Raw genomic sequence first — 14,080 nt, 5'->3', positions numbered from 1 at the left:
GCGCCGCGCGGGGCCGCCGGGATCCGTAGCGCGGAGGACGCGGCGCGGGGATGCGGGCGGCGCTGCGGCAGCACTTCGACCGGGCGCGGCGGGCGCTCCGCGTCTCCGAGGCGGCTCCGCGGCCGCGCTGCGTCGGGCCCGGCTCCGCCCCGTCCCCGCGGTGCTGGAGCTGCGGCGGCGCTCTCTCCGGCGTCGATGCGGTGCCGCACTTCTGCCCCCGCTGCCGGGCCCTGCAGCCGCCGGAGCCTCGGCCCGACCTCTTCCGTCTCATGGAGTGGTGAGTGCCGGCGGGCCGGACTCGGGCGGCGCGGGCCGCGCTCCTCACGCCGCCTTCTGTCGCCCGCAGTGAGCGCTCCTTCCGCCTCGACGCGCAGCGGCTGCAGCGGCGGTTCCGGAGCCTTCAGCGCGCGCTGCACCCCGACCGCTTCGGCCGCAGACCGGCGGTGAGTGCGGAACGCGGGGAGCGAGCGCTGTGTCGGCTCCGAGCTGCGGGCGTGGGGCTGCGTAGGGGTTCGTGGAGTCCTAGAACCGACTGAGTCGGAAGGGATCCCCGAAGGCCGTCTGCTCCCACCGCCTGCAGCGCACAGGGACACCCGCAGCTCCAGCAGTGCTCACAGCCCCGTCCCCTGAGCGTGGCTGTGTGCAGGGATGGGGCAGCATCACCTCTGGGCACCCTGTGCAGTGCCTCACTGCCCTCAGTAAAAACTTCCTTATATCCAATCTAAATCTCCCCTCTTTGAGCTTGAAGCAATTTCCCTTGTCGCATCACAACAGACCCCGCTAAAAAGTCTGTCCCTTCTTTCTTCCAGCCCCTTTAGATACTGATGGTGACACAGCGCCGCTGTGCTGCTTGTGACCTCAGCTAACAGCAGGCAGTGTGTTTCACTCACTGCTTATTGATGCATTTCTGGTATTTCCCTTCCGCCGGCAGCAGGAGCAGCACTACTCGGAGCAGCACTCCTCCCTCATTAACAAGGCCTACCAGACGCTGCTGCACCCCCTGAGCCGCGGCCTCTACCTGGTGAGTGCTGGGACGAGCAGATCCACACCCACCTCGGGGCTGCTGCTCAGTGTGTGCACACTCAAGGAGCTGATTTTCACGTTTCCATATTGCTGGTTTTTCCTCCAGCTGGAGCTGAACGGGGTGGAGCCGGCACAGGAGACGGACTGTGATGCAGATTCGGAGTTTCTCATGGAAATCATGGAAATCAATGAGAAATTAGCAGAGCCTAAGAACGATGAGATCCTTGGAGAAATAGAAACTTTAATTAAAGGTGAGAAATAGAAACTTTAATTAAATGAGCTCTGGTGGTTTTGTACAGAATGAGTTTGACATCCCTGTACTTTGTATAATACAGAAGTCTTTTCTGGTTTAGGTATTTTGGCATTGCTGTTGCTAAATTCTGTTAGTTTTGAACAGACTTGCTGCGTATTTTTTCCCCACAAAATAAGAATGCTGTCTTTCCTAATTCATGCCATCTAAAAATCCAATCTAGCTTAAGAAAATCCATATAGCAGTACCTATTCTGATGGCAAAATAGGTCTGTGTATTAATCAGAAAAAGGATTACATCCCACCAGCAGATCGCAGCAAGGAAAATTGTTATCAGAGAGACACACAAACAGTGTGCAACTACAGCTGCTTATTTCTGTCCACTAAAATATGTAGAGTTTATGTTGTGGAAGAATCCTGGGTGCAATGTTGGAGATCAAAGCAACTTAAGCTGCTGGGAAGTGAATGAGCACTGGTTTGTAGGTGCTGCTGTCTGTAAAGCTGGCTCAATAAAGAAACACTTGTGGAATGGTAATGAAAAGAACTGACATTGCTAACACAGTGAGCTCTTGTCTTCCAAAAGACCACACCACAGTCTGAATGCAGCTGTGATATGGAACAAAATCTGAATAAAATAATTTGTTTTACAGATAGACAAGAAGAACTGACCAAAGAGGTGACTGCAGCTTTTGAAAGAGGTAGTTGTTTTATTAAGTACTCAGCTGCCATAAATATATCAGTTATAAATGCCAAAACCACATTCTGTTTTTGAGAATAAGTGGGCAGGAGCTCAAACCGTTCCAGACAAGATTTTTATACTGGGGAGAAGTCCTTGTGTTTCTCTTCTAGGCCCCACAATTTCTTTACTCTTAGGCTTACACAGCATGTGTTGTAATCCTAAAACACCATATGGAAAGTAGTAGTGGCACATGAAGCATGAGAACCTTATAGTTTGCTGTTCTTTGTACAGGGAGCATTAAGGACTACATTGCACCTATCCTTCTCAGTAGCCATCCTTCCCCTCCCATTAATAGTTTAATTAAGGAGCAATTGTTTCAGTATCATTTCTGGAATTGCCCCTATGTGTACCAGAGTGCTACCAACTGTATTTTTCAGTGGTGGCAGTTGGTCTAAGTATATACGTTCCCCCTACAAAAATGTTTTGTCTCCTCTATATACCTAAAATTACCCACTGTCTACATCACCACCACAGCCACTTCACAGAAGAGTTATTAAAGAGCATTCATGTCCCATTTCCTTCCTCAGCTCTTGTTTTGTGGGATGCCTCCATTAAGGAGCTCCAAACTTTCCAGTAGAAAAGCAGCAGCAGGCACCACGTGTCCCTCAGTGCATGGGCTCTCACAGCTTGCAGCTCTTGGTTCTGAAACAGCTGCTGGCAAGGGAATCTTGAGATTCATTTTAAAAATGAAAACTGTGTCCTCCTTCTGTTACAAAACTTTTTTTTTTCTATTTCCTTGCAGATGACCTACAGGAAGCTAAGAAGCTTCTAGCCAAAATGAAGTACTTTGCAAACTTAGAGGACAAACTAAAGAACAAGAAGATCCCTTCCTGATAGTGCCTCCTTTACCATTAAGAATAATGTAATTTTTAATTAAATTGCTGATTTAGTCACCAAATCCAGACAAATGGTGTTTGCCTCCTATGCCTCTGTTAAAAGCTTTAATTCTGAGAGAAAGACGACAAACAGGAACGCAGTGTTTGCTGCAGCACCTGGTCAGTTACAGCTGGGAGCAGGCCCTGCTTACAGCCAGGAAAAGCTGCACTGTGTGCCTAAGATTACTGTCCTCATAGAGTTACAGCTGTGGAAGTTTCAGAGAGACACAAACAGTGTGCAATTATGACTTCTTACTTTTGTCTACTAAAATACATAGAGTTTGTTGGGTGCAGTGTTGGAGGATCAAAGGGAAAGCTTGGTCAGCTCTGCCTCATCTCCTGGTATGTATCCTACCCAACCACCTTGGAAAAAAAAACTTTAGATGTGAAATGATTTCAATTTCTTTTTTCTTATCATCTGTCCTTTCTGCTCCTTTGTACTTTTGGGGATGTTGATTTCAATGAAGGATGTTTCCTGGCCCAAAAACGAGCAGAAGTTTTAAAGCCCTATTGGACAGTTTGAAGTATTAAGACACGAGGTTGGGGAAAAAACAAAAAGCACAACTCAAAGACCAGGAACTGTTTTATTATTACTGTTTTAAGAAGCTTTCTAATAAACCTCATTATTACTTAAAATAATCTAATAAAGATAAATCACATCAGTGTCACACTGCCTTGATTGCTTTGAGATGTGTCTGTGCAGGAGAACTAGCAGGGATTTAACGTCCTTAAATCTTACACTGAGATTACTTAAATTAAAAAGCAGCAACTACAGACCAAGTTAATGCACTGAGTAGAATATTCCAAATAGCAGCTCTGCAGTTCATGTTTGGGTTGAACACCTCAGGCTACAAGCTATATATTCTTCAGTAAAGCACTAACAGGTGCTTGGATCTGAAGAAAGAACTAAAAGAGCTGCTCAAGTATAGTGCCATCCAAAGGCATCTGCTGGAGGCAGCAAGGAGTGGAATTCATTTAACAACCATTACCACCATTTCTGCATTCTGACATCCAATTTTATACAGAAGACTCAATGTTAGATAATACATTCTAACAGCAGTTCCGCAGTATCTGTTTTAACAGCATTTTAGGAAGGCTGCCTTTACTTAAACTTCCTCTCAACATGCAGGAGGAAGCATAAACTACTTGTTCATAATATTACAGTGCTAATTTAGAGGACAGCATTTGTCATTCTCATTAAGGTCATTCTGTTACAGCTGTGAAAACACACTTTTTAATATTCATCATGGAGTTGGCTTCTTTCATTAAGTTCTGTTTCCTTGCTTTTTCCTCCAAAATTAAGTTTGTGAAATTCCTTTTTGATCTCCAGAAAAGATTTGTTTTTTGTCTCAGGAATTACGAGGAAGATGAAAGCAGCAACTAAGGAGCACTCCAGTAAGAACACCACAAAACAGTACTGCTTCAGTCCTCTCTGAAAATAAATGGCATTTATGATTGCAACAAACCTCAAGTACGACAGGGGGTTTTGGAAAACAAAGAGCCTGTTTTGATTTTCATGCTAACCTGATTGCCTGACACTCAGTGGGCTCCCAGAGAACACAGACCCCCCAGCCCTGAGTGCTACTTCTGCCTCTGCTTTGGCATAAAAGCATACAGGAGTATTAACAAATGTTTCATCTTAATGAAGTGCTGAGATTCAGTTTTTTCTAGTTTTGACATCTTCTGTTTCTCTATTTAAATCCGAACCCCTCATGCATTCCTTTTGACTTTTTACTTAAAAATTTTAGGTCCTTACAGTAACAAAATGCTGTATTAGTTATATTAGCTAAGGGTTTGCATGCACCCAGTGCTGAAGTCTCACTTTATTAACAGAAAGCAGTTAATAACCTTAGAGCAGAGTCAAGTGGGAGGTGAAGCAATCTGGAAAAACAAAGTATGCCAACTTACCACTATAAAAGGAAAAAGCATTCCAATGGTGAAGAAACTAATCCAGCTCATAGTCCCTCCAATCATGCAGGCAGCAGGACGTGAAGACTGCACAAAGATTTCAGCTGTCAGGGTGTTGGTTATGCCACCTGGGGGAGTGCATTTGAGAGACAACAGGTGATTGTGGCACGTGGCTGTTTGCACAGTACTCCTAATGGCACAAAGAGCTGCCATTTTTAAGGCAGGTTGGTCAGTCCCTGCCCACACAGTCAGCATTCTTCTAAAGTGCTCGTGTTTCAGCAGGGCTGCTCAGGCACCAAAGGTCCCTTTAGAAGTGTAACAGGTTTCTTCTTGCTTCTATGACTTGCCTGAATGAAAGGCCAGAACTAAAAACCCCCACCTGACACACAGCTGACCCTGACAAGAACAGCCCAAGCCTCAGTTTCAGCCTGTGTGATGCCATTCATTCTGATGAACTGTCAGACTTGCGCTCCTTAATGAGAGCCCTGGCAGCCTTAAGTAAATACTGCTGGCTTACACACAGCAGAGTTGCTCACATTTCTCCTTACACCCTCCAACACACAGTTGAGCATTTTAAAACATCCATTACTGAGCTGTACCTGGTCCCAGCCCAAAGCTCAGTATGAAGGCAAATATCGACATCATGCTCACGTAAGGCACCCAGGGGTAGAGTTCCTGGAACAGAAGAGAATGAAAAGCTTCAGTTTGTATTTCAATAATCTAGTTTAAAATTTGGGCTTAAGTTATGCATTCCTCAGTTCTTTTATTTCAAGTAAGACCAACAGTCATTCACAGATGCTTAAGTCTCCTATGTTTAACAGGACTGCTTCAGAGGAAGTCAATATTGCTAATCTCAGATTTTAACAGATGGCTTCTAATACTTCTGTCAAGATTTATCATCAGTTCTCTGAGCTGAAAACTGCATCAGCATGGAAAACAATTACTACTAGTTCAGCATTTTGTCAGTGCTTATTTTGGCATTTCAGAATGATCCTGTGAGTCACCTAATTATCTTTGTGCACTCAGAGCAAACAGATTTTCCTCACTGCATTGTTTGTGTGTACATAAAGTTCAACAGTGCAGTAAAGAAGCACTAGGATTACAATAGATGCATGCATATAAAACTAAGTGTAACAAGCAACCCAAACCTAAGCTTGAAGTGCCATCATCCAAAAGCAGACTCAGAAGTTTACAAAAGCTACAATTTACTCTAAACGTTCATTTCAGGAGATGTGTGGAACTACTTAATTTGAGCTGGTACAGTGCACACAACAATTCATGATGCATCTTTTAATACTATATCCAAAAGCATGGCAAGATGTTATCTTCTCATGGTTGACTTAAAGCACTGTGAATATCTCCAGGAGTTTCCACTGGTTCTATGAATTCACATTTCATAGATTGAAGCACCTTTTGTATTGAAGCATTCATAAAATATTTCTGTTTGACTTCATTTAAAATTAATGAAGTCAACTTGACTGCAGTGGATTCTGGTACTTAATATCATCGCTATCTAATATTTCAGCCTAGAATTACCTTCGAGGACAGTACAAACATTATTACACAGTTTTGTCAGTATTAAACACACCTGTAGCTGTAAAACAAATACAGGACCAAATCTTCTGAGAGCTCACTTATAGAAATAGTTCCAGAATCAAACAAATCTTTCAACTGTTGCCATTTTTTTTAGTGTCGTTCAACACAGCACAGCTCCAGCTTTGAGCATCACAGACTTACACTCACTGCTAGTTACACCACGTAACAAAAAATGAGTCCTACTGTACACCTGGTAAGTCAGAGAGAACGTTAGAACAACGCTCCAGAGGGTCATCAGGAGGTATCCCCCAAGGATGAGGTATCTTCTTCCCACGCAGTCTATCAGTAAACCCTATGGACAAGACAATGTTTCGTTACCATACTGAGCTCATATTTACCAACATCAAATTGCTACAGCCTGTACTAGAAGGCAGAAGGAATTGCTGCATACACAGGTGAGTGCTGTGAGGCATTCACAAGCGCCAGTGCCAAGAGTCACATAAGGGATTTTTTCAGTTGAGATCCCAGCTTGCTCGAAAACATAGGTTGCATAGAAATAAATCTACAACAGAAGGGGGAAAAAAAAAAAAGCAGAATTAAACATTTGCTGTAGGTAAACTGTCAGCTGGAGACAAAATCATGTCCATCTCAATCATATATCTGAATCTATTTTATATTGTGACTTACAGCATTTATCCCACTCAGCTGCTGGCCCATAGTCATCACAACCACAGTAATGAGCTGCCATCGCACAGCACGATCAGTGAAGAGCTGCCAGGGCTTCTTGGGTTTCTCCCCATCTAAGGCAAAGCATTCCCGCTGTATGTCTTCCATCTCCCTTTGATACTGTGAAGAACCATGAAATCGCTTCAAAGCTAAAAACAAAACACCACAACACTCAGTTTTACCTATTCCACAGTTTCTAGAAACTCATCTTTTCCCACAAGGACCCAACCTTTGCTAAAATACAAAAGTTTTCTACTTTAAGAAGCTAAGAAAAACAGTGATTTGCTTTGTGACTTAGTTTTTGCTTGCTGATTGTGATGCAATGATAATAGCAGGGTGGCAAAATCTTTGGCTACAGCAAATTGAACGAGTCCAAACGCAGCAGCCATAGATACAGAAATTAAAGAAAAGAGCTGCTTACCTTTGGAAGAACTCAGGTAGGCAGGGATTTCCACTCCTTCACCTCCACTGCCAACCTTTAGATGAGGGCTGGCAAGGGGTGGATCCTGGCTTCAGCCCTTCTGGTCACTCAGGTGCACTGCTTACACCTGAGCTCCCCTGAGTTGGCCCTGCCTTCCCACCAGGTGCTCAATCACTGCTTCAGGCCATGACAGCATTTCCACTACACTGGTTTTCTGGAATGAAGGGTACCCTCTTTACTTGTGTTTTGCTGTGACGGATTAGAAGATTTGAGAGGCATTCCTTTTTTTTTTTTTTTTATTTAAGTGAAATATCTGACCTTGAAACGTTCCCAAAGCAAACTGCTTGGAATTGTTCTATATCTGGGCCACAAAGTGCCAAACAGTCTTTTCACTGGAGGACATTCAAAGCTGTTTACCATCTTCTGCTGAAATTCCAGACAAACCACATCTTTTGTTAGGCCAATGTCTATAATTTTGCTTGATGAATTTAGTGGACTTTGGGGAAGATGATCACTGATTCTTGTAAAGCAAAATGCTACCTGAGGTCATTTGGATAGAAGACCAAAGACTGTAACTACGTTGTGCTGATAAAGAGAAAAGTGAAATCTGGAACCCAATGTGCTCATCACAACCTTCTGAAGATGCAGAGAAAGAAGAACCACTGTGAGTTACCTTTGGCACAGCTCAGCTCATCACCTCTATCAATAAGAAGATATCTGGGACTTTCAGGAAACCATGGCAGGAACAAAAGTTGGGCAAATGCTGGAACACAGCTGCTGGATAGCAAAAGTGGCCAATATGCTTCTGCACCTAAAATTTCCCTGGGAGAGACATGGGGAGAAAGCAAGATGTTTGCCTTTCAATAAATGCTTCTTGCAACTAAATCTTGTGAACCTCAACAGAAAGAGGTTTGCAAAGCATCTTCCATCCACCCTGAAAACAGGTTTCAGTCAGGAAGAAACAAGCAATGCTGCTTTCCTGCTGCTTAATGCTGTGCTGACTCCAAGAATTAGCTTCAGGTTTGCTGTGGCAGTGTTTTCTAGCAATATAGGAACATAAAAGCATCAGAACTTCACCTCAAGGTTAGCACTGAAACTCCCAACTGCTTGAGTATGATACAATAATTCAGCTTTAAAAGGAAAGCAGAAAGTCACCTGATCCCACCTCCCATTCACAGCTGATCTAATGAGGTGTATTTACATAGAAATGAATTGTTGAAGTTGGTACAGGTAGAATCAACAGGATGAGGAATGGTGGGCAACAGAAACACATCCAATAGAAAGCATTTTGCATTTTACATACTGACCTCAGGTTAGGCAGCCTAAGTCTGTATTCTAATTTATGTTGTAGCACTTCACACATACAGTAATCAGCAAAATCAGTTAATTCAGAAGATGGAATAAGGATCTTCTAAGGGCCTTGGATAGAGGGACAGAGAAAAGAGGAAAGAAAAGATGAAGCAGATAACATGCTGTGACAGGAGGAAGCTTGTGCAGACTTCATGAAAGAAGCTTTATCATCTACAATTTTTCAGGAACCAACTGTACGAAGTCCCCAGCAACCTCATCTGTTCTCACAAGGCAGAAAAACAGCAGCAGTGCTACTATAAAGAAATTCAGAGGCCCTCCCTCTGAATGCATTTAGTTATAACCCACTATCCCCAGCAAAAACATGAACTGTGTCCATTTCCTGGTGCCATTCTATTTGACATATCTAAACTGAGAATAATTCCCTTGGGAGATAGATAGTACAGATAGTTTGGAATTTTAAGAACAAAATGGCAAAAGTAGGTTTTTCAGGTTTTTCTGTTACACCTTCAGTATAAGTTGATTCAGTAGTGCTACAGTGAGGATCCTTCAGGAAGCTGCAGGGAATTGCAATTCCTTACACACAAGTAATGCGAGGTAGAAAAGTACATATATTTCTAACCTCAAACCAATTATTTGTCCTGTCAGAATGCCCCCAGTCAGAAAGATGGAGCTACCCATGGCCATGCCTCCTCGGAGATGTTTTGGGGCAACCTCCCCAAGGTACAAGGGTTGCACACAGAGCCCAACACCTGCAAGTCAAAGGAGAGACATTTTTCTATGAACAGACCGTACCTTAGCAGCTTTCCACACACCATGTGCTACTCAGCACTTAACCCTGGCTATCTGTGCTCAAGAACACTCAGTCCTTCACCAGACACTGTTTATTGAACAATGATGTCATTAGGAAATATTACCTTATTCTGGCTAATTACAACCACACCAAAGATATGGTTCTTCATGCCTTTGCAAGCAGGTGTAATGCTATAACGAGATGGAAAGTACCATGATAATAGCAGGGTGGCAAAGTCTTTGGCTGCAGCAAATGAAAACAAGTCCAGATGCAACAGCCACAGATACAGCAATGAAGGAAAAGAGCTACTTGCCTTTGGAAGGCCTCAGATAGGCAGGGATTTCTAACAAGAACAACCCTCACCTCCACTGCCAACCCTTAAATGAGGGCTGGGAAGGGCTGCTTCCTTGCTCCATCCCTTCTCGTTACTTAAGTACACTGAATGCAGCTGAGCTCCCCTGGGTTGGCCCTGCCTTCCCACCAGGTGCTCCATCACTGCTTCAGGCTGTGACTCAACATTTCCACTACAACAGCTCACACAATGGTAGGTCAGCAATACAGGACTCGAGTCTTCTCAGTCTCCAGGTTTTGTTTTGAAATATAACACTTAACCAAAACACATAGGAAATGGGGCTTTTTCTGTGAATTCATCTGCCTTCAAAGTCCAAAATAAACAGCAGAATGTCTTTCAGATCAAATCCACAGAGGAGCACACAAGGACATAATGTCATAACTAAAGACTCACCAGTAACATTAAGTCACCATACACCACAGCTTATTGAAAGCAGGGATAGGAAATCCCTTACCTGAATTTATGCCAATCAAAAACCTTCCAACGATCAGCAACTCAAACAATCCTGTTGGAAAACTGATCCCCATTAAAATGGCAGCCAGTATGGCTATAATGTTGTTCATCAGAAGGGCTCCTTTCCTGAAAGGGAAAAAAAAAATGCTTTATTTTTTGGTAACATGGACAAATGGGCTTTGGTCTGAAGAGACGTGCTGCTCACTGGAAATCTGATACAACTGTTCACTCACATCTAAAAACAGCCATGTCATGGTAGGAACGTGGCTTTATTCGTTCACACTGTTTATATGGAATGTCAATGAAATATTTCACATCACACAGCACGTCCTTACCATTAACACAGGGCACAGATGTACACTTCTGGGAAATGTGTTTTCACACAGTATTTCCATACTCTTGGAAGTACTCCTAGGAAGAAAGTAGGGAGAGAAAATGTGCTCTGTGTGTTCTTGTCCCTGTAACTCACCTGCCCAGCTGAATTGCCATGCTGCCTCCAATAAGGGCTCCACAGAGGCCACCAAGTGAAAAGATAGAAGCAATGACAGACCAAAGAAAAGTCAGCAGGTTGGGGTTGAGTTCCACGTGATAACGACTGGCCCAGGTTTCATTTAAGAACTTGTGTATGTGCTGCAGTAGAGACAGAATGGTGTAAGTACAGCATTCCACCTAGCCCTACAGCATGCTATGAGGAGTCACACCTAAATCCTAAATCCCACTCTGGGAGCCAACAAGCACAGTCTTCTCTGACACAGTACATAGATGCAATAACAGATGCAACGCTCCCGGCTCAATGGAAGATGTTACTTGCTTTATTCTGTCAATTATTCTAAAGCAGTTACACAGGAAAGCTGAATTACCACAAAGCAAAATACTTTACCTGAGTGGGGGCGTTGATAATGGAAACGTTATATCCATACTGAAAGGTCCCTCCAATTCCCACCGAGCAGACAGCCAGAAACAACGTCCAGCTGGGAAACTAGGGAACAAGAGGGTTAGGAATGAACACTGTCAGGCCCTCGAACTCACATGTGTTTAACACCTAGGAGAAAAATGAGCGGGGTAATCAGGGACTTTTTGGACTGTGAAAGTATTTGGTTAGAAAAGGATATCAGCGTTCTGCACCACCTGTGCTGTTCATGGTCTCAATTTTTATACAGAATTTTAGAACCTAACAGGAATAAAATCAGAGTAACATTTCCATTAGATGCCTTATGGTTCCCTGAGGATAAAAAGTATTTGTCTGAATGACAGCCAAGGCAATGAATTAACAGTAAGCAATAAGGGTTGCGGTGAAGTGGCAGGAAAACAAAACCAACACATGCCAAACACAGCACTGCCCACTCAAACCTTCCCATTAACCAAGTACCATCCACATATCTCGTGTGCCTCATGGGCTGCATGCCCTGCAACCACCCTCATTTTGCTTCCATGAGGAGTGCCTGTGGCAGCAGGCTCCCAGATGGTGCCGTGTGCCTCTACCTCAGTTAGGAGGTGCTATTTTTGAACCAGCAGAACAGTTTGGAATGAGTAAAATAAGACCAAGAACCCCAGCATCAGAAATACGTGAATGGGAACTGTGATCAACTTCCACTTGAGTACAAACAAAACAGGGAAAAAGCAATGCTGATCACATCTCACAATTTGCTTCTTGCTGAGAACTGCAATCTCTCCATTCCCATTTTTTCTTCTTCCAGCAGTAATATGAAGTTTCGTGCATAACTTCAAGTCTAAAATAGTCCAAAGTCAAGATAATCCTGGCAATGATTTTCTATGCCTGCTAAAGACGTGGTTTTAATCTACATAACAGAACCACAGCCATCGAAGCACGCTTAGAGGGAACAACCAAGAAACAGCATAATCCTGAGCAAGAACTACAAAAATGCAGCAGCAGCAACACAGCCATAAGAGCAGCACAGAGATTTGGTTCCCTGCTGACCCACTTCTCTGAACAAGGCCTTCGTTCACCCTCACCTCATGCTCCTTATCTGCCAAGCAGCAGGGTAAGAATTCTTGCGATGGACTCCAAGCTCCATTCAGGCCAATCATGAAAAATCATTATTTTACATTTATCTGACTGCACTCCAAATAGATTAATCTATTCTGAACTGTATAGTTACATTTTAATTGAAGTTGGAAATAGCACAGGAAGATTTATTTAATATGAAGGGTATGCTATGCCTAATTGTGCATGTATTCATATGCCCCATACACCGTGGCACCACGAACACATACTATATATGTACTAAGCCTGTAACATGTAGATGCACATCTCTCCAGCCACATCCCCCCACTGTAGCAGAAAGCTCCAGGACTACCAGTGTACCTGCCCCATTGCTAACACAAAGCCCCAGCAAGGCACCTAAGCCACGAATGGTTACAGGACACAGCTTTACAATACCTTATGCTCCCTGTTTGCTTACACGAGGTGTAGCAGACGGATTTACTGATTGTATACATCATGACAGGTCAGCAACACCTGCATATAACACCTGCTATGATGAGCTGCAGGCTCATTCCTTCCTCCTGTGCCTCTCTTGCTCTTTTGAGCCTCTGGTTCCAGAGTGAGAGCTAAAGTGAGAAGACACCCAGGGGGTCAAGAAAGGAGCTGAAGATCACTGACCCAAACCATGCTCTCCACCTTTCCTCCTGCCCACGTCAGCTTGCTCATTCCCCTCATCTGCTGTGTCACGTGTGCTGCACTTTGGGCCCAGATTTCTTAGCCCACAGACAACAGCCTCGTGTGTTTCACGAGTTATTGCACTCGTGATGGTTTATGAGCATTCCAAGAAATTAACCATGAGAAAAGCAGGGAGTTTCACAACCGTGCAGCACTGCTAGAGCCACAGACTTTTCACAGGACCCATCTGTGAGGCCACAGACCTCTGCTTACCTTACTGGGTGCGCTCAGCAGGGGCCGGGACTCCATTCACAGCATGGGCTGAATTAGATTTCCTTTGCAAAAATTAGTAAACTACACTACAGGGTTAAAAGGTGCCAAAGAAACTGAGTTATTATTGTAGGAAAACACAGATGTTTGCGCTCCGCCTCCAGCCCGGGGGATCCTTCTCAACCCTTTTGAAGAAGGAAATCAGAGTGGCTGAGGATGGAGGGGAGCTCGGGGATCCCCCAGCCCTGCCGTGTGCCGGCTGCCCACAGCTCAGGCTGCTCAGAGCCCATCCACGGCCTCGGGCACCTCCAGGGATGGGCAGCACAGCTCTGGGCAGCACCGCCCTAAAGCCCAGCGCTCATAAAGCTGACAACAGAAGCTCACGGCACGACAGCAACAGCTCCCGGTAACACATTTAACACCCGAGCAGAAAACACCCTTCAGCCACCCGCCAGCGTCCGACCTCGGCTCCCAACGAGCCCCGCACGCCGTTACCTGGCGCTCCGCAGCCATGCCCGCCCGCAGCGCCGCTCAGCGCCCAGCTGACCGCGATCGGGTCCCGGGGATCAGCGGCGCCGGGCGCACGGCGGCTCTGCCCCGCCGCTCCGTGACCGGGCTGCAGCGGGCGGCGCTCGGGCAGGGCAGGGCCGGGCTGGGCGCTCTGCCCCGCGGCTGCGACGGCACGGCTGAACCGCAGCGCAGCCCCAGCCCCGCGCCGCGGCTCCGGCCGCCCGGCACTACATCTCCCGTCGCGCCCCGCGGCGGCCGCAGGACTACAGGTCCCGGCGTGCCCCGCCAGCCCCCTCG

General features: G+C 45.2%; 2 protein-coding genes across 10 annotated transcripts; one reads left to right on the top strand and one right to left on the bottom strand.

Moving 5' to 3' along the window:
- Positions 1–22: 22 nt before the first annotated feature.
- On the top strand, positions 23–3,186 carry HSCB (HscB mitochondrial iron-sulfur cluster cochaperone). 3 transcript variants are annotated; one of them, XM_031592397.2, is made up of 6 exons: positions 23–277; positions 347–443; positions 935–1,021; positions 1,130–1,274; positions 1,923–1,970; positions 2,754–3,186. In XM_031592397.2, the coding sequence occupies exons 1-6, from the start codon at positions 51–53 to the stop codon at positions 2,843–2,845; spliced, it is 696 nt and encodes a 231-aa protein (XP_031448257.2). In that variant the 5' UTR covers positions 23–50; the 3' UTR covers positions 2,846–3,186. The 3 variants fall into 3 exon arrangements, with proteins under 3 accessions (XP_031448257.2, XP_031448256.1, XP_090008676.1); XM_031592396.2 differs by having other exon boundaries at positions 932–1,021; XM_090152550.1 differs by lacking the exon at positions 935–1,021.
- A 100-nt stretch (positions 3,187–3,286) lies between these two features.
- LOC116228508 (solute carrier family 2, facilitated glucose transporter member 11-like) lies at positions 3,287–14,050 on the bottom strand. 7 transcript variants are annotated; one of them, XM_090152546.1, is made up of 13 exons: positions 13,769–14,050; positions 13,277–13,362; positions 11,264–11,362; positions 10,853–11,013; positions 10,385–10,509; positions 9,408–9,537; positions 8,151–8,299; positions 7,018–7,205; positions 6,782–6,892; positions 6,581–6,682; positions 5,394–5,469; positions 4,795–4,922; positions 3,287–4,318 (listed from the first exon to the last, which is right to left on the bottom strand). In XM_090152546.1, exons 2-13 carry the CDS (start codon positions 13,310–13,312, stop codon positions 4,121–4,123), a joined length of 1,503 nt encoding a protein of 500 aa, XP_090008672.1. In that variant the 5' UTR covers positions 13,313–13,362; positions 13,769–14,050; the 3' UTR covers positions 3,287–4,120. The 7 variants fall into 7 exon arrangements, with proteins under 7 accessions (XP_090008672.1, XP_031448249.2, XP_031448250.2 ...); XM_031592389.2 differs by lacking the exon at positions 13,277–13,362; XM_031592390.2 differs by lacking the exon at positions 6,782–6,892 and having other exon boundaries at positions 13,277–14,050.
- Between the last annotated feature and the right edge of the window lie 30 nt (positions 14,051–14,080).

The sequence above is a fragment of the Phasianus colchicus genome, chromosome 18, assembly GCF_987193195.1.
Source record: "Phasianus colchicus chromosome 18, bPhaCol1.hap1.1, whole genome shotgun sequence".
In the NCBI taxonomy this organism is placed as follows: Eukaryota; Metazoa; Chordata; class Aves; order Galliformes; family Phasianidae; genus Phasianus; species Phasianus colchicus.
Note: the sequence above shows the minus strand (reverse complement) of the source record. Positions and strands in the feature narration are given on the sequence as shown.

Excerpts from the sequence above, each read along its gene's own strand:
- LOC116228508 (XM_090152546.1), bottom strand. The coding sequence starts at position 13,312 with ATGGAGTCCCGGCCCCTGCTGAGCGCACCCAGTAAG. Across the intron at positions 4,923-5,393 it reads GAGCTTTGGGCTGGGACCAG|GTGGCATAACCAACACCCTG; the intron begins GTACAGCTCAGT and ends GCACTCCCCCAG. Across the intron at positions 4,319-4,794 it reads TGCTTTTTCCTTTTATAGTG|AGAGGACTGAAGCAGTACTG; the intron begins GTAAGTTGGCAT and ends ATTTATTTTCAG.
- HSCB (XM_031592396.2), top strand. The coding sequence starts at position 51 with ATGCGGGCGGCGCTGCGGCAGCACTTCGACCGGGCGCGGCGGGCGCTC. Across the intron at positions 1,022-1,129 it reads TGAGCCGCGGCCTCTACCTG|CTGGAGCTGAACGGGGTGGA; the intron begins GTGAGTGCTGGG and ends TTTTTCCTCCAG. Across the intron at positions 1,275-1,922 it reads AATAGAAACTTTAATTAAAG|ATAGACAAGAAGAACTGACC; the intron begins GTGAGAAATAGA and ends TTTGTTTTACAG.